Source organism: Maniola jurtina, chromosome 6 (genome assembly GCF_905333055.1).
Source record: "Maniola jurtina chromosome 6, ilManJurt1.1, whole genome shotgun sequence".
Taxonomy (NCBI): Eukaryota; Metazoa; Arthropoda; class Insecta; order Lepidoptera; family Nymphalidae; genus Maniola; species Maniola jurtina.
This window is the reverse complement of record NC_060034.1, coordinates 6,051,873-6,076,386: the sequence shown is the minus strand read 5'-3', so window position 1 is coordinate 6,076,386 and position 24,514 is coordinate 6,051,873. Positions and strand designations below refer to the sequence as shown.

Sequence of the window (24,514 nt, the reverse complement as noted above, 5' to 3'; positions counted from 1 at the left end):
CGCTGGAAAGATACTCTAACAAGTAACAATTGAGTTATGGCAAAGAAAACAAACAAAAACAGGATTTCGGCGTAATCTTCCATTCTTCTCGGCTTAAAATCACCAAAAATGTTTCATAAGTTCCATATTTGTTTAAAATCAGTAGGGTGTTCAATAGATGCATCGATAAAATACTTGAAAACTTCCGGACGACTGCTTTGTGCGTAATTGGCGCGCCATTTATTTCCTTCCCCGGATTCTAGAATTATTGTGTAAATTTCTAAAGTCTGATACAAATTTACGAGTTACATTGTGTATTAAAATATAAATCTTCGGTTTGGCACGAGCGTTATCAAATAAAACGTGGGCGTGATTGTGTTGAATTTGGTATAGGAAGTAGCATTATATTATGTCAACGATTTTTTTTGGAACAAGAGGGTATAGAAACCTTTGCCAAATTCAGATTTATGGCTGTTTTAAAGTGGTGTAGTATCCGGCCATATTATCTAAATTACATACGTTGTGACACGGTCGCTACCAATACATACTTAAGAGGGCTCTCTCCGTCACTCGTTTCATACAATCGTAGTTCCAATTTCAATTGAATATTAAGCAACCAAAGTCCATGAAATTTTGCAGACATATTCTAGAAACTAATATCTATGTCTGTGGTTTTCCAGATTTCTGTTAAAATATTCGGTTTCAAAGTTACGCGGTCTTAAAAATTTTCATACAAATCTTTGAGCCCCTGTAATTTTAAAACTACATATTTTTAGAAAAATCTAAAACACCAAAGACACAGACAGATATTAGTTTCTAGAATATGTCTGCAAAATTTCATGGACTTTGGTTGCTTAATATTCAAATGAAATTGGAACTACGATTGTATGAAACGAGTGACGGAGAGAGCCCTGTTAATTACCTAGTTGTCACTTACTACACCAAAGGTAGATGACGGATATTTCTTTTTTTAACACAGCCACCTAGCCTGAAAAAATCTGCTGATATAGAGTTGAATGCGAAAATTGATTCTAATTTTGGTTTAACTAACTCTTCAATATATTTTTTACTTGATCCGATATCGTTAGCAAATTTTGATGCCATGTGTGATATCGACCTTTTGTTGTTAACGATTTTGCACAATAGGCGTATAATAACACCTTTTTAGAATCAAAAAACTAAAGAATTGGTTTCACACCCTTTTAATCTTATTGCAAAAAAGTTCTATTAGATACAGCCGATAACATTTCCCCATAATTCTATTCATTTTTTAATTTCAAGGAAGTTTTTCAAATTGTGGATTCAAATCTCATGAAACACCTTGGTGTTTTATAAGACTTCGATATACCTATTATGTCGATAAGTCAAATGCATTGATATTTTTATAATTTTGCAAAACAGAACCTTCTACTTCATTGCTTACTTTAACCTTTATTAACAGAAGTTTTGTTCTTATTACATTTAAATGATGACTCACAAAACATTTTTACCGACTTCGAAAAAGTGGGGTTCTCGATTTGGCTCCTTTTGTATAATCATAGTTACCTATTGGTTTTCAATTTAAATAATTCCTCCTCAATCCTATTTTCTCATAATATTCTTTTCTTGAGTCTTGCGGTTAGACGGAAAAGCTTAAAATTGGTAATCTCCCTGCTTAGCTCCAATCCTTTCTATAATTTAAAATTGGTATACTAATAACGGTTGTAAAAATTCCGAAAGGGGATCGATGAAAAAATAGTATAAAAACCAACCGTGGTCTATTGACCGTGACGCAACAATTGTTTAGCAGTTTGCCGATAGTGCCCTAAGTCCACCTTGTTGACTTCGACGCTCAAGAAAATTAAACATGCGAAAAAAATCCAAAGGTCCTTAAGAAGATTGAACGACGAGCTATTGTGAATATTGTGTAATGTAGCGAGACCATGCCGTACACCGCAACCCTAAAGTTTTGCCATTGCACTATCATGTTTGTATTTACACTAGGAACTATCTGAGTTTCGTGAATTTGTTAGTGAACTAGGAAGTCGCAAGACCAAGACAAATCAGATTGGAAAGCCTAGATTACAGATTTTGATCATTTCATGTAGGACCACTGTGTCTCTTGTACTGCGGATTTACTACCAGTTTGGAGTGTAAATTATACTAAGAAGAGCCGGTGGAACCGGCAGGATTCGAACCTGCGTCTACCCTAGGTCTTGTGCCCGGAGCGCCTTTGACCTAGTAGGCCACGGTTCTCTTACTGCCCAGTGCCGAAATTTTACAATAATATTTAGAAAGTAGCTATATATTTTTATTTAGTACCTACTCAGCGACTGTTAAGTAGGTATACATCTAGTAGCGACAGGTTGCGATTGTCGTAACTATGTACTTTCAAAGGTCTATATTTCAAAGCAGCTCTTTGCACATGAAATGACACATTGCTTTATACTATTTATAATTTTTATGATAGTGTTTACCCTTACAGCTACATACACAAGGAAATTTCTAAATACTTAAATATTAAAATTCTTGAAGTGTAGGTAATAAATAGAGATCACTCAAGCTGTCTTTCCCACTGTACAAAGTTGCAGGTAGAACCCTTTTTGCACAATTCACGGCAACTATCGGGAGTAGGTACGTAACTATTCAGTTGCTGTCGCCACACTTGTCTTGCCGACAAGCAAACATGTCCAATTTCACGATCGGTTTGCTGTTGAAAACATGCAATTAATTTTGTCTCCCCACAATATGGCCAGATGAAATATTGTGCTTGGTACAAAAGGGTGGGTAAGTTGGCGTAAAATAGCCGATTTAGCGACAGAAGCCTGGTCTCAATGTGGCTTTTACATGGTTCATCAAGGTACACGCAAATTATGAAAAAAAAAACTTTTGTGATGAAAAATGGTCTGTAATAAATCCTACCTCTCTAACCGAGTAGTTCTCTAACTAAGATTCTCAGTTAGATTTTACCTATATGTTTTTTCATTTTTAAAGTGATTTTTTAAAATTATTGTTCCTGAAATGATGTCACATGGATTTAGGTTATTTCAGAATCCCTTGGGAACTCTTGATTTTTTCGAGACAAAAAGTAGCCTATGATGCAAACTATCTCGGTAGCAAATGGATGGGCCTTGAAAACTATTACCTAGCAGACAGACAGATAGACACCTTTCACATTTATAATATTAGTATGGATTCTAACTTTATATACTTTAGTACCTACCTAGCATTTTTTTTTAATATTTGAATACAAGTTTTGTTGGGCGAGTTAGACCACCATGGTAATATATCGATGTTTTAGACATCAATGATGCTAATACAGTTCGATTGTCCAGAATCGAATGCATCAATGCTTCGAAAAGAGCGCAACGAATCGAATCACAATGATTGTAAACGACTCTATTAATAATAGAGATAACTGGTCCTCCAAATTCCTATTAATCAGACCATAACAAACGATACAAATATCTGTAAGGTTCTATCGTAATGTTTTAAAAAACACATAACACAATGTAGAGATTTGTGTATAGGTAACTTAAAAAAGCTTAACAAAATTTATGAAAGTAAAATTATGTGAGGGTCCTAGTAAATAAGAAAACCCACGGCGAGGACTTCATGAACATATGTCAATCGTTGCAAATACGCTCTCCTACTCTATGAGTAAGATCCACTAACCACAAAAATGCATAAAGATTCCATGTAGGTACCGGGTCTGATTAGAGATATATTTTACAAGGAGGCATTGATCCTTAAATAATTTTCACACGATCGATCGAGGTTTTGTTTCCGATCGTCCAATTTCGAAATATCGGTTGCGGCTACAAATCATTAAAAAAATTGAGTTTTTCGGAATGGGCAAAAAGGCGGCTTGCTTAAGTTAGGGAGGCGTGGTGGACACCGCTTCTGGAAATTACGGGCAATTTTGACACCTAAGAAGTGCTAAGTTTAGTCTTCCCCCCTGTAATTTTGTCGACGTGTACTGGCGATAACGCAGTTTGTGTATTCTATCCTACATTGTACGTGCGCGTCGGAAACTGCACCCTGATCATAACTCTCATGCTTTATAATAGTAGCTATGCTTTTCTGCGGAGTCATTGGATTTTAATGAGGAAATGTTATCGTAGATTCCATGGATCACGATTGTAATTTTTTGTAAATAAGGACTTCTTTTTGATCTAATTTATTACAAGTTAAAATAATAATAATAATAAAATAAAAATAAATAAGTTAATATATTACAAGTTAAAATAACTCTCTTTAAGGCATATTGCCAAACTTTCTACACGTGCAGCCTGTGGGTGTCATATACGCAGAGGACCTACAATGACCTGCGCGTCCAATATAATAATGGATTCAGGGTGCTGATGGGGCTGCCGAGATTCTGCAGTGCGTCACTGATGTTTGCTGAGGCTCGTACCGACGATTTTTATGCAATTATGAGAAAAAGAGCAGCATCGGTGATGAGCAGAATCCGCGGTAGTTCCAACGACATTCTGAAGACATTGTCTGAAAAACTAGATAACCCATTTATGAGACACTGGATTAGTTTGCACATGCACTCTTAGTGTCTCGTGGGTGGGTATCTAGTCAAATAAAATTATATTATAATAAATAAACAAACCTACTTACTAACATAGTCATAAGCAATTGTTTGTATTACTAACAAAATGGATGTAATATCTGGAATAAACATGATTATTAATTTACACGATGATATTATGATGATGTAGTAAAAAAATAGACAAGTTCAGAATTAGGGCCTAGCTCTAGAAAATATTATTATAAAAGGCTCTAGGGTTGAAGATCATGCATTGGAATTCTTTTTAGAAAAAGTTTTAAAGAAGTTTTTAAATATTTTGAAAAAAAGTAATAATTAACTTAACTACAGTTTAAAACAAAACCTGAAACTGTTTTCAAAAGGCAGATAATCGCAGGGTTACATAGGTATATGAGAGAAGTGATCATATGTTACTTATGAACATATTATGCATCTGAATCACAGAAAATACTCAGCTACGAGTTTATATAAAGTCGTGATTTTTTAATTTGTAACCAGGAAGCGTTATATCAACGTTAACCATTTTTATGTTGTTCAAATTTTCCGTAAGCTTTGAAATAATAGCTTTAGTTGGAAGTTTATTTTTTATCAATAAAAAAAGCGGTGGCAAATATGAAAAATTGCTGATTGCTCGGGAGCCATTACTGTACCATGTAATTTAGAGGTAAGCCTATGATTAAAGAAACACTGCCTACCTGTTAAATTAAATTAGGCTTTTTAAGGGTGGCGCTCACATTCCGATATTCTCAGGCTTGAAAAAAAAAACAAAAAAATTAAATAATGAATACAAAAAAGGAATAATTTACTAACTCGTCGCTATTAAAGGCACACGTGTTAATGGTTTTTGTGATTGCTTCTTTTTCTTTGCACTAAGAGATTTATTGAAATAAGTAGATATATTTCAAGTGGGTGTGTCAATGTATGTTACACGTTACACCCTCGGTGATTGCATTGAGCACTGAGTTCCGTTATAAATAATTAACGTTCGTATTATTTATAATTGCTTAATTTTTTCTCCTTGACTATTTTCGTGAGAAATACTCGTTTCACACTTGTATTTAATTTAATAAATCAGGCAAATATATTAGGCTGGACTAAAACCAACTTTCTTATAGCCGAAATTAATAATAATAATTAATCAATCAATCTGTAATCTAACTTGGCAACGTTATTATTTGTAATAGTTTTTTTATAACCAGTCTAAAAACGTTGATAACTAACATATCGACACATTAGAGATACCTATATTGATTATCAATTTCAGTCGTTAGTCATATATCTATTTAGTAGCTATTCCTTCAATTTGGCTAATTCAACTACCCTTCTCCGTCACGTTAAGTGACGACACTTATGAGTTTTCAAAAAAAAGAAAAGTTTTAAACAAAGGATTATGATTTCAGAAAACGTAAACATAATAATAGCTAAATATTATAGGGAGGTATACCTACGCTAAGTTTACTTAAAGGCCAGCGCATACCGGAAGGAGGTCTATTTTGAATACAGTTGAAAATGGTATACTGAAAAACAAAACAAAAAGATGCGGATCCGCGCGCTCCGCGCTGCTTTCAATATAAAATATACTAGAGGAAATCCTATCTAATATTTGAAACCGACGAATAAAGTTTTCTTTTGTTACTATAATATTTTCTCTTACCAGAAAAAGCACCAATTTTAAGCTCAACTGGCAATCCAATACTTATGTATTGTTAGGTTGATTGTGCAGAGCTTGTAAATACGGTATCCCAGTTCACGACAGTTGAGGAACTTGCAGCAAAACGTCGAGGCTTCAGCGTCATTGGCATGTGTCAAATTTTCCTAACATTTGATGGTAAGTAGCTTATGAATCGCCTATTTTTTTTTCTTTGATTTTACGTCTCCCATAGCCTAATATTTGACATATCGTCGATTCAAGATCGAACCGAGAGTTCCCTCACTGTAGTTCACCTTCAACGAAGTAGACCGACGCAAATATTTATCGCATGTCAATACAATATGCCAAAAGCGAACGCTTATTAAGGTTTTTATAAATGCGAATATGCTGTGGGCTTTATGTTTGGTCCAAGTTATAAAAGCTATAGTGATGTATTTAAATAAAATAAATCCAAGCCTATTTTATAAATGCAAAAATGTGTCTGTCTGTTTGTTACGTTTTCACGGTTCATCCTCTTCACCTATACAAAACTAGATACAAAGATAGCTTGCATTCCGGAGACGGACAAAGGCTACTTTGCTACTTTACCTAATTCCACGCAGATGATTTCAGCGTCACTGACTTTGTCTAGTCAAAAATTAAAAACAAAGTACATAAAAAGATAAACAAAAAATAGCTTTTTTTTTGTTTGAAAGAGTATACTTTTGCAGGTGGTCTCATATAAATCTGGTGAAAATCTGATGAATATCTTCGGAGATGGAGAACAGAACTACTCAATGGATAAGAGTAAATTGTTCGCGATCAGTGTAATAGCTTAGTAAACAGTAGGTTTTTAAGTAGGCATTTAATAACTGTACCGTAGTTTTAGTACAGTGGGGCCACTAAAAATTGTGAAATAAAAAAAAAACTAAAAAAAAACCAACTTCAAAAACCACAAACACTAAAAAGTAAAAAATAATTTTTGTTTCCACACGTGCAATGTATATGTTACGGGCAATTTGATAAGTCCAGGCATTATTAATAATGGCCGGTCTGTATTAATAATGCCCGACTCAATTGGGCAATGTGATTAAAACAGCATAATTAATCACTTTTCCCGGCCATTATGAATAATGCCCACCCTATCTTGGGCAAAGTAATAAAATAGGTGAAATGTAGTGTTTTTGTTTATTAAATGAAAGAACTAACCTAACCTAAGCTTTTTTTTTTACGTGGGAAAATCCTCATGGATACCACCGTGCTCGGCGAGGCGAGGTGGTTATGTCGGACTCTTATACCGACTAAAACCCCACGGCTTACCGTCTCAATCGTTGTTGCTGGGCACAGGGACACGAGAGTTTTGAACTGCGACCCGGCTAACGGCGCCCGCCAAGGCAGGCACAGCTCTCGGATTAAAAGGGGCCCCAACACCGTTTAAGGTTCGCTGGAAACAAGGGCTTGCCTTCCAACTCGAGGACCTACTCTCCCGCGGGTAACAGACTCCCCGTGTCTATTACCCGGAGGACCTACTCTAGGGGGCAAGCGACGGTCGTGTGCAGCTCGCCTGCGCCCGATTATCTTGCAGCGCATGGGATGAGAGCTTTTGGTTTCCTCTCTCAGCCGCTTCGCTACCTCCTTCTGCGTCATTACTTCCTCGCTGAAGGAGACGATCGCTTGCCAGGCCCTCTCACTGCCCACCATGGATTTAGCCACGGCGGGCAATGAGAGGTCCTGCCCCATAATATCCACCAATGAATGGCGTGGCTCCACCCACGCCGGACACTCAGCCAGCGTATGTTGTGCCGTGTCTGAGACACTACCACACTGGTGGCATTCCTCTGTGGGCTCCCTTCGCACCACCCTGCACAGGTATCTTCCGAACCACCCGTGCCCCGCAAGAACCTGCACAAGGTGGAACGTGAGTGCTCCATGCTTTCTCTTCGTCCAATCCTCGAGGATGGGATGGATAGCCTCGATAATCTTATGTACAGCAGTGGGTGACTCGAGCCTCCTCTGCCAATGGAAGAGGAGCTCGGCCTGCGCTAATCGCCGCTACCCATCTACTTCCGTCGGAGAAGGGTGTTCCCCACGTAAACGAGCATCCACCCTCCTCTGATACACACTAGCTAGTGTCATAGCATCCAGGTCCCATGGTGGAGTGCCAGCCAAGACACAGGATGCCTCGTGGGATATTGTTCGGTAGCCTCTGATCACTAAGAGGAGCTAACCTATCCTAACCTTACCTAACCTAACCTAATCTAAGGCCCTCCCCCCGCACGTACGCGCCCCTGCTAACGGCCGCGGTCCAATTTATCACATTGCCCGGCTACAAGTAGGGAATTATTCATACTGCCCGGTCCAAGTGATGAATTCAAGCTATCTCAAACACTGATTTATTACATGGACCACGGGCCGTCGGGCATTATTAATAATGGCCGGTCAAAGTGATAAATTAATCACTTTGCCCATCGCTCTTGGGCATTATTAATAATGGCCGGTCCTTATTAATAATGCCCAATTAATCACGTTGCCCGTAACATATATATTAATATGAAGTCGGGCGAGTTTCACACTTAGATTTCTAGTTTCTTTTATTTTGCTCGCTCGACTTCGCACATTGCACGTGTAGAAACAAAAATTATTTGTTACTTTTTCATGTTTGTGGTTTTTTGAGTCGGTTTTTTTTTAGAGTAGAAAACATTTATTTAACGAACACAGTGAAAACTCGTATAATAAAATCAAAATAATAAGTGCGCCTGCTTTATCTAGATTTTATCTAGTTTTTTATGCTGAAAACGCTTGTCTTTCACTTCATGGACCATTCGTAACTCTCGTTAGTAAGGAGTTACAACGCATTGTACAACACAATGGTAGGAGGAGCGTGCTCGTGGCTAACCGTGATCCATGCCCGATGATCTGAGATACTTTTCAGGAGTTTTATCTTTGCCAAAATATTACTGAGAGATATCGGAGAGAGAGAAAGAGAGAGAGAGATAGAGAGAGAATAGTTACTTATAGAAATTTCTTTTGTATACTGGGCTATTAAAATAACATTAGAGGTCATTTTGCAAGTAGGGGACGCAGGATGGACTGCGTTGGGTGTCGGGACTATGGGCTTTCACGACGCGTGGTAGCAATATACTGTCGGAAATCAGCCCAGAGAAATGAAAGAAAGAAAGCAATATATTAAGTACATATTATAAGTAAGTATTATTAATTAATAAGTACATTTTCAACAATATCATTTTGTATGATTTAGGTTTTTCAAAGTCTCGTAGCAACTCTATGATTTTCTGGGACAAAAATTAGCTTATGTCCTTCGCGGGATGCCAGCTACTTCCCTACCAAACGAATGGGCCGTGAAAAGCTAGCACATAAACAGACGGACAGACACACTTTTGCATTTATAATGGATGTTCGACTGATTCATGAGATGTGGAAATCTGGACTAATGCATCTCGAAATAGTAACAATTATTTAAAGGGAATCGCAATAAATAAAGGAACTACTTAAATGCATCACGAAGATCTGACTCCCACACTTGGGTAACCGATACGGGAACACGTGATTACTTTATCGATGCGCATGATCAGCATCTGGTCGGTATTCGGAATCACGCGAGCAGATCTTTGCATCTTGCCGCGACATCTATCGCCTTGCTATAAAATACGTAGCAAGCTGTTTTTTTAGCTTATCAACAAACTTGTTGGCTGTTTGCATATATTTATGTCCAACAGCTCAACCAGTCGTCCAATTGCGGAAACATAGTAGAGGAAGAAAAAGAAGTTCACTTACATATATATTATTCGAGAATACAATTTAATTCGAGTAATTAACATTAAAGTAAAATAATTAAGGTATTGATTGGGTCAGTCACCGACGATCGACTTAAAGAAACTGAAATGGACATAACAATATACGTACAAGTAAGCTGGAAGACTTCTGCCACGCAAAATTACAGTAATTTTTTGTCGAGATTCAATTCAGGGCAATCACTTCTAATTTTTCGGTTGCTTTAACGATGAAGGAAAGCATCGAGAAGAAAGCTGCAATCAAGGGAGCTCCTCAAGTTGTGTGAAGTTTGCCAAATCTGCAAGAGACTTTGTCAGCGTAGTAGACTATGGCCAAACCCTTACATTCAGAGAGGAGATGATGCTCAATAGTGAGCTGACGATGGGTGGATGATAATCATTTTATAACTCTACCTATTTATTAGGAACAATGTTATTTATTAACTAACTCTATCTATATTCGGTATGCCCGACTGAAATGATGAAACACTGCCTGCATTCAATAAAAGCCTAAAGTCATACAGAATACAAAAACACTTCTAATGTAACCATCACCTTTTCAAATGCATTAACATCGTCCAACTTTGTAAAAGGTAGCTAACAAGACAATCACACGAATCGATTCCTATCGTATTCGAGCATTTTCCTCTCCGGTGAATAAGGCATTCGATATCAAGTAGCGTCTAAATTACAAAGAAAAGCAATTTCAAAGTGCCGGCGTAGATCTTACATTGGATTACCGTACAAGGTAGACGGGCTGAGAAGGCGGTCCGTCATACTCCCTAACCATTCGTTTAAATGGTCATAATTGGTTCAAGAGGCCCTTAAAACCGCACTTGATCATTAGAACACTGCTTTTAACTATTTCAATCGTGACTTGCTCAACGCAATCAAATATTGATGGTGATATTTTAGTATACCCTTTTTTTTTATTGAACTTTCTTCAATAGTTCATGTCCGGGAGTGAGTGAGATTCCGTGTCGTTTGAGGCGTGCGTGACTACGATGTATCTAATATGGGACATGTTTAATATGAAAGTTTAGTCAGCAAGAAATCTTGAATTGCCCATTTACTCATCATCATCAACTCATTACCAGCGCACTACTGAGCACGAATATCCTCTCAAAATAGGAAGGGTTTATACTTTAATCCACCACACTGTCCAAGTGCGGATTGGCAGACTACACGTACGTTTGAAAACATTATGGAGAACTCTCAAGATTGCCGGTTTCCTTGTAATGTTTTCCTTCGCCGTTACCCGACTGTGGCAAAGGCAAAGGAAGGGTTATGATTAAGGCAGTCTATGTATGTATGTATGTGTGTTTGTATTCAGATTCCTAAACTACTGGGCTAATTTTGAATGAGGAGTCAATTGATTCGTTGTAAAGGTCCGGGTGACATAGGCTATATTTTATACGAGCATATAAAATCCACACTTTGCCAGCGTGGCGACCTATGGCCTACCTAAACCCTTCCCATCCTGAGATGAGACCCTCTCTATTCCAGAAGTGGGCTGGCAATGGGTTGATCACGATTGTGATTCACTCATAAAAGAAGATAAGTACAAAAGTTCTTACAGTAGAACTTACTCTCCACTAACATGAAGATTCAATTCAGATACTATCGACCTGTCAAGTTTAGATAAAAGGTTTCGTTCTTTGAAAGTAGTGAATAGTTAATTCAAGTCAAACTATTTCACGAAAGTCTAGTAAGGAGCAAAACCTTCTGACTAAGACTACTGATAAAGGTGAGATTAAGTATCTTGTTTCGTTAAAAATAAATCTGAATACGTTAGGGTCTTAAAAACTATAAAAGAAACATGCACTCTTGAATGCACTGAGATAATATTATGTATAAGTAAACACCTCATCTATAATTGTATTTGAGGAGTTGTTATAGTCACCTCCCGGTTTGATCATGAGACCACTTCCATCGTAACATATTAATGTAATGTTTTCGAAATTACATATTATATGATCCAAATTTCAGCACAATCGGTTGGGAGGAACCGGTCTAAAATTCAGTTGTAAGATATGACCACATACTAACACGGCATAAAAAAAGTTAGATTCTTTTAACATTACAAAGTTATAGGCGAAATTAATATAAAGCCTTTATAAAATAGGTAAGTATCTACGGTGCGAAATTAAATTATTTCAGAGTTTATACTTCAAGATGTTCAAGTGCTCGCGGTGACAGAGGCGATGGAGTGATAAAGATGTTTATTGATGATCTTCGGCTACAGTAATTGCCAACGGCGGCGCTTGTGTTACGACGACGCAGTCAACTCGAGCGAATGACAAAGATTCGAGTCTCGATATGTATCGGTCGGTCAGCTTTGATCTTTACTGACGACCAGCCAATCAAAATATTGGTTGACGTGTATTGCATACGTCAATCAAACACCGCGGTAGGTAGCTAACTGCTTTATTCATACACCCGCACTTATCCTACACTACACATCTCTTTCCTATAAAAAGTCTTATTTACTAGGTTTACATAGGGAACACTTAGGTAATTCATCTTAACACTTACCCATCTACTAATTAAGTATACCATAATTATCTGCTTTTCCTTCCCCCCTACTAAACACTTAAATCGTTAAAAAATAAACCTATTCTATTTTATCTGCTAAGAACTAATTGATTAAGTCTTTTAAGTACATTTTGTAATATAACCAAATTTATCAAAAACAAACTTTTTAACTTATCTCTCGTAACTAAGAAGTTATATTAGGTAATACTTATTTAAAAAAAATGCTAAAATGTACAACTTATCTAATTAATCAACCTGCCTCAATTGAAGCTTTCTATTCCTTAATTATTATTTTTCTTTTTTTTTTTTAATGCATGTATAATATTTTTATGTATATCCTTAGTTAAGTGTTTTTCTTAATCATTACTTCTCACTCTTTTTTACGTAGCCGGCACGCTCTCTTAGGTCTTTCCATAATTTCAACTGGGGATTCTAGACATGGCGACCGTCCCCCGTCGTCGTCTAGCTCGGACGTCGGGGATAGTACCCACCCAGGTCGCGGCGGCGGCGTCAAGGTCGACGTTTGCTCCCCGCACTCCTGCGACTCCAACTAAGTTGTGGACTCCTCTACATCCTTCCCGGGTGAATACGACTCCTTGGCATTTTGGTTTCGTCTCCGCGGTCTTGTGTTTACATATTGATCCGTAATCTCCGTACTTTCTGGTTCTGATCCGGGTCCGACGTTCCATGAGAAACGACTATTCCTCAGTGGTAATATTTGATCTGTGAGTCTGCGACAAATATTTCCTTTGTTTAGCAATATTTTGTACGATACTGGCCCCGTTTTTTCTATTATATCCCCTTCGATCCATTTATTGTCCTTTGTGGAGTAATTTCGTGTTAATATTTTATCTCCGATATCGAATTTTCGTACGACTCCGCCCGAGCTTTCTATTTGCTTGCTTTGTGCATCCGCAACTATCTTCGATGTACTCGGGCGCATCGCGTCTAGTCTATTCCGCAGGCGCCTCCCTAACAGAGCTACTGCCGGTTCTACTCCTGTGGTTGCATGTGGACAGTTTCTATATTGTAATAAAAATCGACATAAGCTAGCGTGTATGTCTTCCCCTTCTAACACCGCCTTTTTAATAGTTTTCTTCACGGTTTTAACCGCATTCTCGGCTGCTCCGTTTCCTTGCGGTCTATACGGTGAAGATGTAACATGCCTGATTATATTTTTACTGCAGAACTCCTTAAACTCTGCACTTTGGAACGGCGGGCCATTGTCGGTCACCAGTTGGTCAATTAGCCCAAATCTAGAAAATAAACTACGAAAAAATTTAATGGTATCGTACGCCGCGGTACTACGTATTTGTTCCACTTCTAACCACTTACTATAAGCATCGACTACGACGATATAATATTTACCATGGAATTGAGCAAAGTCCGCATGTAGTCGTTTCCAAGGTCCCGCCGGAAATTCCCATGGATGTAAAGTGGTTTTAGGAGGAGCGTCCCGTACATTTCGACATGCTTCACACTTCTGTCCCACCGACTCGATATCTTTATCTATAGAAGGCCAATATACATAATTTCTGGCAATAGACTTCATTTTTACAATTCCTAAATGTCCTGAATGTATTTCAAATAAGACCCGTTCCTGTAAACTTTGAGGAATTATTAATCGGTATTTGTATAAAATACACCCATGATCAATATACAGCTCTGCGCGCCTCACAAAAAATGCCTGCTCATCCTCTTTACACTTCTCTGGCCATCCGAACATAATATATCCATAAATTCGACTCAATAAATTATCTTTTTTTATTTCTACTGCAATCTCTTTATAACTTACCGGTAACGTTTCATTCATATATAGTAAATAATGATTTTCGGATTTGACTGGACTGTTGTGTTTTTTTCCCTCTAATGGTAGACGAGATAACGCGTCCGCATTGCCGTTACATTTTGATTTCACGTAATTGATGTCAAAATCATACGCTGCCAATTTAGCCGCCCAACGTTGTAGTCGACTTGCTGCCGTTTGTGGAATGCCCCCTTTTGGCCCAAAAATATACACCAGAGGTTTATGGTCCGTTTTTAAAATAAATTTTCTACCAAAGAGGTATTGGTGATGTTTTTGTACCCCGTACATTATCGCCAATGCTTCTTTATCTAGTTGACTGTAGTTCTTCTCTGTATCCCCGAGCGTTCTAGACGCGCAGCTGATCGGCCGTTCCGTTCCGTCGGCAAATACGTGCGCCAGAACTGCCCCTATACCATACGAGCTACTATCTACTGATAAAACTAACGGAAGCGCTGGATCGTAATGACATAACACTCTGTCGCTTGCTAAAATATTCTTTATGTTTATAAATGCGTCTTCGCAATTTATATCCCAGTTCCATGGCTGATTTTTCTTTAAAAGAGAATATAATGGATGTAGCAATGAACTTAAGTTAGGAACAAACTTGCCATAGTAATTTATTAGGCCTAGAAAAGCTTTCAATTGAGTCACGTTTCCCGGTGTTGGAGCTTTCACAATAGCCTCCACTTTTGTCATGTCCGGATGCAAACCATGTTTATCAATAATAAATCCTAGGTATGACACACTTTTTTGTAAGAATTTACATTTATTTATTTTTACAGTTAGGCCCATAGTCGCCAATCTTTCGATTACAGCTCTCAGATTATTTTTATGTGTTTCGCGATCTTTTCCCGTTATGCAAATATCATCTAAAAAGACAACCGTGTTTGGTAAACCTCTAAGAGTCTCTTCCATAATTTTTTGGAATTTTTGAGGGACACAGTTCAACCCATAAGGTGTACGTTTGAAAGCGTAGGTACCTATGTGCGTTGAAATCGCAGTACACGCTTGCGACTCGGGGTGGAGAGGTACTTGCATGTACGCGGTCGTCAGATCAATTTTAGAATATTCCTGACCACCGCTCAAGGCTGCAAATAGTTCTTCGATGCGCGGCAACGGATAATGATCCATTTTTAATTTTGGGTTAATAGTCGATTTGTAGTCCCCGCATAACCTAATATCCCCCGATGGCTTAATAACTGGAACTATTGGTGTGCCATAGTCCGAATGTTCAACCGGATAGATCGATCCTTCCTTTTCTAAACGCTTAATTTCTCTCTCCACTGCGCTTCGCAATGCTAAAGGTACCGGCCGGGCGCGAACGAAAACCGGTTTGTTATCTGTGAGCTGTAAACGAATTTGTTTCTTACATTCGCCCAACTTGTCCGTAAATACCGAAGAATATTCTGTCTTTAACTCGTTTATGAACCGATCGCGATACTCATTATCACTATCTTCTTGTAAAATGTTATTAATGCATAATTCATTTATTTTAAATTTTTGAATCCAACTCCTACCTAACAAGGGACGACTCCCATTTTTTATTATGTACAATTGTAAGTTTTGTTGATGATTGTCCTCGATACATGCATCTACTAATATAAACCCGATCGGTTCAATTCGCGAGCCCGAGTATGAACATAATTTAATTTCATCTTTCAAAATTGTATAATTCGAAAACATACTATTGTAACATCTTTCACTAATAGCCGAGATTTTGCTACCGGTATCTAACTCACATTTTAGTATTTTATTCCCTATTTTAACATTAATAAAAAACGGCTTGTCTCCGCTTGCAACCGCCCGTATTTTGTACATTTCACTTTCCGAGTCATCACTCATAAAATTATGGCGTTTTTCGGCCGTTTTGTTGGCCGCTTTACACATCACCTTCAAATGCCCTCTACGTAAACACAAATCACAATTATACTGCTTATAACGACACTTATCTGCCCGATGAGGCTTTCCGCAGCGCCAGCAAAGCGCCGAAGAGGCCGCCGGCCTGGCCCGGCCTGCTGGTCCGCCACGCAGCGCGTGCAGCGCCTCGCCGCCCGCCTCGCCGCTGCCACCTGCCGCGCTCGAGCCGGCCGCGCCGCCTGGGCCGGCCGCGCTGCCTGCGCCTGCACCTATGTTGCTGCCGAAGTCCCCAGAATATGCACCGCCCAAACTATTGCGGCCGCTCACTCTGTCCACATGCTTCTCCGCAGCTTCTAATCCTAGAGCTAGCTCCACCGCCTTCTTGTATGTTAAATTAGTCTCGACCAGCAATCTAGCTTTAATATCCGTGCTTTGTAATCCAGTAAGGAACTGTTCACATAGATTTTCTTCTAGGTTTTGCCCAAACTTACATTCCGTTGCTAAATGCTTTAACTGCTGCAAAAATTCTAGTATGGATTCCCCAGCTTTTTGTTTTCGCTGTCGAAACACTTCCCGCTCCACGTATATTGAACGTTGAGGTTCTAAATGGTTTTTTACTATTGTTACTAATTCTTCAAATGTTTTCTCTTCAGGTTTGTTTGGTGCACATAAGTCACACATTAAATTATAGGTGCGTTCACCTACCAACGTCACCAACGTGGCCACTTTATGCGTACTTTTGATTTCATTTAAAAATATAAATTGTTCTACTCTTCGAACATATAATGACCACTTTCCCCCGAAAAGATCAAACGGTTCAATTTTACCGAACGGCATTTTACCACGTTACTATTTCACACGTTTTAACTCCCGACTCGTCGCCAATATTGCATACGTCAATCAAACACCGCGGTAGGTAGCTAACTGCTTTATTCATACACCCGCACTTATCCTACACTACAACGTGGACTTTTATTAAAAAATTAAACAACATTCATGTGATGCCCGCGACTAAGCTACGTCCGCGTGGATATAAGGACTTTTTAAATCATACAGGAATTATTTTTCAGGATAAAAAGTAGTCTATGAGTTAAGTCAAAATCGACCTAATCACTGTGCCATGGCCAGTGGTATCCATGACGGATTTTCTTAACGATAAAAAAGGATATAAGTCATCATCTCTTTGTTCCAAATTTCAGCTAAGTCGATTCAGTCATTTTGGCGTGAAGGAGTAAGTAACAAATATCCAAATGTTCTTACATTAATATTATATTAGGATTGATATGAAACTAAATGATTGAGATGTCAAGAAAAATGCAATGCTTTGTATCCACTAGTTAGAGGAAGACGTGGGTTGAGATGGCGCAGGCACTTCAAACAAAGATGGCTATAAGGCAAATCAAGTCAAGTCTTATTTTGCTGATATTTGTGTCTTCCAAAAGCAGCCTCAGTAGAAAAGTCGAATTTGTTTAAAAAATAGTTTTTTTTCAGGTTAAGACTGCTTAAATGGATGCAACGTCTACGAAGGTTACGAAATAATGAGCCTCGTGCCGTGCAAGAAATATTTTGAAATAATTAAGAGACTTTCAATTTTATTTTTTTGCTTATCACGTTCTGCATATTATAATTATTATTTTTCATTGGCATTTATCAATTCAGGCTCAACAATAGTTCATCAACCTGCAGTTATGACGTTCATGCGAAACGTTTCAAGAAGTTAAATTAAAACAACCATATAAAAGTAACAACTAGTTTATTAATACTTAAAACCATCAACACGTTTCCAATACTTGATATATTGGAATACATAAATGTTGTCTTGCAATATATGGGAGGGAATTCGGTGGCTGCTCTAGGATTTTAACGAAAAAAACTCCACCAATACCGAAAAAGGCTCGGCAGAAGCACGTCCGCGGTATAAACTCGAAGAATTAATCTTGGCATTTTATCCAAGGCCGTCGCGTTTCATGCCTCTGAAAAAAAGACACGATACAGATACTTAATGAAGTAGGTTTGTGCAGAAGTCATAAATTAAAAAAATAAATATGTTGACGGGGCGCCTTACCGGTCGTAGTAATTAACATGGCGTAAGGCGGCGCGGGCGCAGCACGAGGCGCGCGCGGGCGCTTGACAGGTCACTCACATTCCTCACTGGGCACGCGGCCTTCGCGAAGGACGGTTGTTCCATACGTTGCACTTTATAATATCCTATTTCCATAATTAAAACGTTAACTCGACTCGATCAATGTCTTTTTAACCCCTTTTTGATGGGGAACGGAGCGGCTGTTTTAATCTGTATCAAATAATATGCTTTCGATATAATCACCACAAGTTTCTTTATGTACCGTATATAATAATCAATTATAGAGACAAAGGATTTATTATTTTTAGTTTTTAATAAAGCACAGATGCAATCGTAATACCACAGTGTTAAGAAAAAAGTAGCTTAAAGGCTGATAATCTTTTCAGGCTGCCAATGCAAACTAGCTATAGACAATTAAGAAGTGGTCATAATTATTGACTTTTAGCAGGTGCAAGTCCCTTAGTAGGCTATAATTGTCGCGATACCCAGTTTGTGTCTTACCCGCGTATTAAAACTAGAGAAAAACGTCGCCTTGTTATAAGGGCATAATGATAGAATAGGCTCATAAAAGAACAAAAATGCAATAAGTCATACATATGAAAATATTTACACGTATATACATGCCAGTCAGGTTTTCATCAGATTGTGCCTTTTGAGTCATCTTTTAATTGCATTTAATATAAGCATGTAGAGTGAACAGAATAAAAGTCTTCGCACATCACACAGACTCCATGCATGAGTAAAAATGCATAGAAATGTGAGTTGTATATCGTATTGCTTACGGTGGAATTTTCAACATCGAAATGTGGCACTGGGATAGCAAATTCTTAGCTATAAGATGTGATGTGTGGCACAATTTAACAAATAAACGTTTTTCTTTCTTTCAAAAGTGTGTACGTCGTAATCAAGTATTGGCGTCACTCAGAAAAGCAGGTATTATTTAAATATTTTTATCGAATAATTGGAATGTCCTCTCCAAAACCAACACAAAAAAAACACAAGTTTAATGTGTAAGGTTATCCGAGAGTTTTAATCTAAACAAACTAATGCCAAAATAAATAATTTAATTAGAGCGTGATTGCTATCACAACATCTAATTATTCAGTTCACAACCCAAATACCGAAAATATGCGATATCGCTCCGAATCTCAGAAGGAGACTGAACTAAAACCTTCGAAACACCCGTATTTATGCAAGTTCAATCTTGTTGGCCTCCTAGCAACAGATTGTATGACATCGAATGAGCCAAATATCGATTTTATCAATCTACCTGCATTAGATAAATTATTAATTTTATATTATTTTTGACAACTCAAATCAATTTTTAAAAATAACCTTACAGTTCGGCCGTCCTGAATTTAACACGTCCTCGTGTTTCTAATCAATCTTGTCATGTCAGTCGCGGGCTTCCTTGCCCTAAGTCAAATCCAAATCATGGGCTATCCTGCCCTCCGTCAAATCATTAAAACCTACCCTTGAACTGCCGAACTCTCAGTTTTAATATCAAGTCAACAATAAATCCAAACGACTTACTTCCCATTCGATGTATACAAAATCTGAACCACTTATTGCAAGTTACTTTCCACTTCACAAAAGACTAAATTCTTAAAAAAAAACTAAAAATTTTAATCACCAAATCAAACTCAATTAAAATTTTAATCAAATGTGGGTTGTTTACAAAAAGATACCAAAGCAAAATTAAGGCAACGTGAGACACATCCCGCTTCTGAATTATTGGCGTCACTCAGAAAAGCAGGTATTATTTAAATATTTTTATCGAATAATTGGAATGTCCTCTCCAAAACCAACACAAAAAAAACACAAGTTTAATGTGTAAGGTTATCCGAGAGTTTTAATCTAAACAAACTAATGCCAAAATAAATAATTTAATTAGAGCGTGATTGCTATCACAACATCTAATTATTCAGTTCACAACCCAAATACCGAAAATATGCGATATCGCTCCGAATCTCAGAAGGAGACTGAACTAAAACCTTCGAAACACCCGTATTTATGCAAGTTCAATCTTGTTGGCCTCCTAGCAACAGATTGTATGACATCGAATGAGCCAAATATCGATTTTATCAATCTACCTGCATTAGATAAATTATTAATTTTATATTATTTTTGACAACTCAAATCAATTTTTAAAAATAACCTTACACAAGCGTGTATTACACACTTGATTACGACGCGTGGACCATACACTTTTTTGAATTACTCGTATATCCTGAAAACTTCACCGTTAAGAATATGATATGACCTGGAGGAACTGGCGCTTGGAACCTTCGTAGCTTTAGTTTCTTTAGCTTTAGTATCTTCAACTGACTATCAAAAAGTGTACATTATTACCTACTTTGAACAAATGATACATATACTTTACTGTGAGTCGAATCGGAGTGTAGTCAGTGTCGAGTTTCAGTGTGCGAAGACCTTTATAAGAATAAACCAAGCGCGGTTCAATAAGAGGCTAGCGATTATTTGAAATGTATTTCTACTTGCAGCGTAAGCTCCTCTAATGCCGCATTATATAACGATGCCTTTTTAGGGCTCTGTATCGCCAGAGAAAAAAGAAACCCTTATAGAATCACTAATTCGTTGTCTGCATGTCGTGTCTGTCTTGACTTGTCAAGAGAATCAAAACCTATACGTACCAGGTACCTACTACCTAAAATCATAAAATTTGCAGGTCGCATTGTCTTATAGCACAAGTAAAGAAAAAATCCGAAAACCGTGAATTTTCAGGTTTCATTAAGTAAATAAAAATTACCAAAGTACGTTCTTGTAAAATGATACGGAACCTTTCGTGTGCGAGTCTGACTCGCACTTGCCTGTTATTTTTTTTCACGATTTGCATAAAAATTGTACGTCGGCTAATACATATCTAAGCGTCACCTGCAGGCTGGTTTTGCATATGGCCGACCACACTGACCGCTAATGCCTTTTTCAAATTGTTGTGATCTATCATAGAAAGCATCGGAGAGATAACAAAACAGACTCAAATTTTTTTTTAAATTTCCAGTGTCATATGAAACTATCTTGGATGAATTATAAACTATTCTGTAAAAGAAAAATGATATGTTCCGTACTATAATTTAAAATAGAGTTTAAGTTTTTTATACTGAACTCAATATCAACAAAATTCTTAATAGTTATGGTTCCGTACTATCAAATGAAAAAAAACTGATCACTTATACGTGATATGTGTCTGATTGTCTATTCATTTCTCACAGCTAATTTGCTCCAATTCTACTGAACCGATCAATTTGAAAGACATACATAATATTAGTTTGACACGGAAGTTAGTTTGGGGGCAAATAAGACACTTAAATAAAAATTTAGAAAATAAAGAGCTCTTTACTTATAGATTACAAGAAAACTGATATACATTATCTAATCTTAAAATAACATGGCAAATCTCCCAATATTTTACATACAAACTTACGTGATCATCGCACCGTACGGAACCCTCTTCACGTGAGTTCAATTCGCACTTATCCGGTTTTCTTATTAAGAGGTTCTATCTTCATTTGTGCACTATTATGAATTTTAACTTAGGAACTTAATTTTTAATTATTTCTTTTAAGTTTATAGAACAAAGGATAGAAAAATATAATATACAATTACATAGGTATTATACCTAGATAAGAAAAGATTCTAACTAAATTTTTACTATAACTAAATATACATAATAATAAATTTAAAATCATTATTTTTGAATCCATTCAGTAGTCATTACTAGTGATTTAGTTAAACAACAAGTGTAAATTAAAAATTTATAACACCCCCGACAAGTGAAGGTTACAATAACTAGAAAAGAGCTAATAACTTACGAACGGATGAATCGATTTTCTTGGATTATAGCTAAGAACACTCTCGATCAAGCCACCTTTCAAACAAAAAAAAAAAACTAAATCAAAATCGTTTCATTGGTTTAGGAGCTACGATGCCACAGATACACAGATACACACGTCAAACTTATAACACCCCTCTTTTTGGGTCGGGGGTTAAAAATCGCCGAACTCGTTGAAGTCTTTTAGTAGAAAATATAAGATGGAATTGTGAAACAGTTGGTAAGAAAAAAGTAAAAGGATCAATCATCTCTATCACTTTCTCTATGCACAAAGGACTAACCCTACTAATAACCAGCTTATATTTTTATAGCTTGATGAGAATACGGGCAACAGGTTTGTAGGTGAAGATAGCTAAGTAGCGTGCAGAATCCTAATGCATGCAGGTAGCAATCTGCATGAGCCCGCATTTTTCTACTTGTTTCAATTGCATCTGCTTGATGCTCGTGTACTACGCTTAGGATAATGTACCTAAGTTTTTGAAATCTAAGTATAGTATTAGACATTAGTATAACATGTATATTGTATAATGTATAATTGTATAGGTAAAAATGGTTAAACTTATCGTCTTCTCTTACGAAAAACAATTGGGGAAACCAATTCCAGCTCAAATCACGGTGAGGTAATAGGAAATAATTATATCTACTATACTTCAGTAAAAGCGTAAAAGGGCGAAGTTGTTTTTGACCATCTTTCTTCGTTAAAATAAAAACATTGCCTTTTAATCAGACATTAATAGGCAATTAGTTTACATAATAGATAGAAATTACAACAGGTTATAGAAAACACGGCTACAGTTAATAGGTTTGATATATCGCCACTTTCGTTAAGTAGGTTTATGAGTATGACAATGAATTAATTTTCATTTTCATCAATTGATCGGCGAACCTTTTCGATTTCGAAAAGTAGATCATTTTGTTGAAAGTTTTTGCTTTAGCTGATTGATGGACTGATCAAACTTATTCTTAGAACAGTAACATACTTATTTATCATTTCTAGAGTATAAAATATATATTTCATGCAACATAGGCATGTGTCCTAGGCTACATCAAAAGAGAGATTCTCGATCAGAACAATGGTCCGTCAGTATGGTGTAACTATAGATAAATGAGATAGTAATAGTACTGATTTGGTTATGTAAAGTAAACCACATTAACAAATAACACGTATAAAAGTAGTGTCATCGTTTTAAAAATGTTGTAACGAAAAGTGCTTTACTTGGACCTGTCAATTAAGTTTATTGCTTAATGAACTTGCATCAAATATAACAACCAATCATCAATACAATATAAAAGGTAGTGTCCTGACACACTCGCTTCTTAATCATCAACGTCCAGCCCACATTCTTCGGCCATAAAGTGGAAATTTTGCAGTTTCCCTTTATAATGTAGACAAGGAATAAAGCCGGATTTCTCAAAATTCCCACAGGATAGGCAATTAAGATGGTTTATCTTTTCGCGAATGATGCCGCGGATAGTCGCTAGTATGCGTTGACTAAGTCAAATTGAACTACACAAAACTTAATTAATTATTATTCATAGTAAGACCTCATTTCTACACCTCGCTTACAAATCATGTGTTTTTGTTTATTACGTTTATCACCATCGTGGATATCATATTTTTAAACCTTAGCCTTTTATAAGAACACCTGTGCTGTGTCGCGCGTCAGTTAGGTCGGTCGTTTATCGCGCGCATTTGCATAGCAAACACGCCAAATAAAACACTTCGATCATAGTAAAGTATGCATGACTAATTGGCCCCTCTCACAGTTTTGTTCTGAGTTTTAAACAAGTCTCTGCGGCTATCATAAAATCGTTTTTTATTCAATTAATATTACCAGCAGCCCGAGCGCAATCAGAGCGACAGACGCTTTTGCAACGTGTTGTCAATGAAATAACAGTGAGAAAGCTACGAGAAAGTCTTGTCGCAGTAATTATGTTTGGACTGCTGCATACATTGTATGGTATATCCTACATTACAAGTCCACAGATAAGAAGATACTACATCTTTGAAAATACTTGAAATAAATACCTTCTGATAGCTTTGCAATACATGTACTTACCTACTAGGTATATCTATTCTCTTTTCTTCTCTAAAAACTTGTTGTCACACTGATATTTTAAAGGCGAAAGTTTGTATGTGTGTGTGTGTGTGTATGTTTATTACCCCTTCACGCAAAAACTACTGGACGGATTTGGCTTAAATTTAGAATGGAGATAGATAATATCCTGCACTAGCACATAGGCTACTTTTTGTCCCGGAAAATCAAACCTGGAAATGGATTTTTGAAACCCACGCGGGCGAAGTCGCGGGTATCGACTAGTATAAAATAAAATATTGTTTTACGTTCACCTTACCACTTCTTAGTAGCTTGGGATGCTGTTTACACCAATCACGATGAAAATTTATACAAATATCATATTCAAATATCTAAAGAGTAAAGT

General features: G+C 37.1%; 1 protein-coding gene across 1 annotated transcript; it reads right to left on the bottom strand.

Moving 5' to 3' along the window:
• Nucleotides 1-13,022: 13,022 nt before the first annotated feature.
• Nucleotides 13,023-17,090, bottom strand: LOC123866260 (uncharacterized protein K02A2.6-like). The gene has a single exon (XM_045907715.1). It carries the CDS (start codon nucleotides 16,971-16,973, stop codon nucleotides 13,023-13,025), a length of 3,951 nt encoding a protein of 1,316 aa, XP_045763671.1. The 5' UTR covers nucleotides 16,974-17,090.
• Between the last annotated feature and the right edge of the window lie 7,424 nt (nucleotides 17,091-24,514).

What these genes read in the sequence shown, in the direction of transcription:
- LOC123866260 (XM_045907715.1), bottom strand. Translation starts at nt 16,973, where the DNA reads ATGCCGTTCGGTAAAATTGAACCGTTTGATCTTTTCGGGGGAAAGTGG.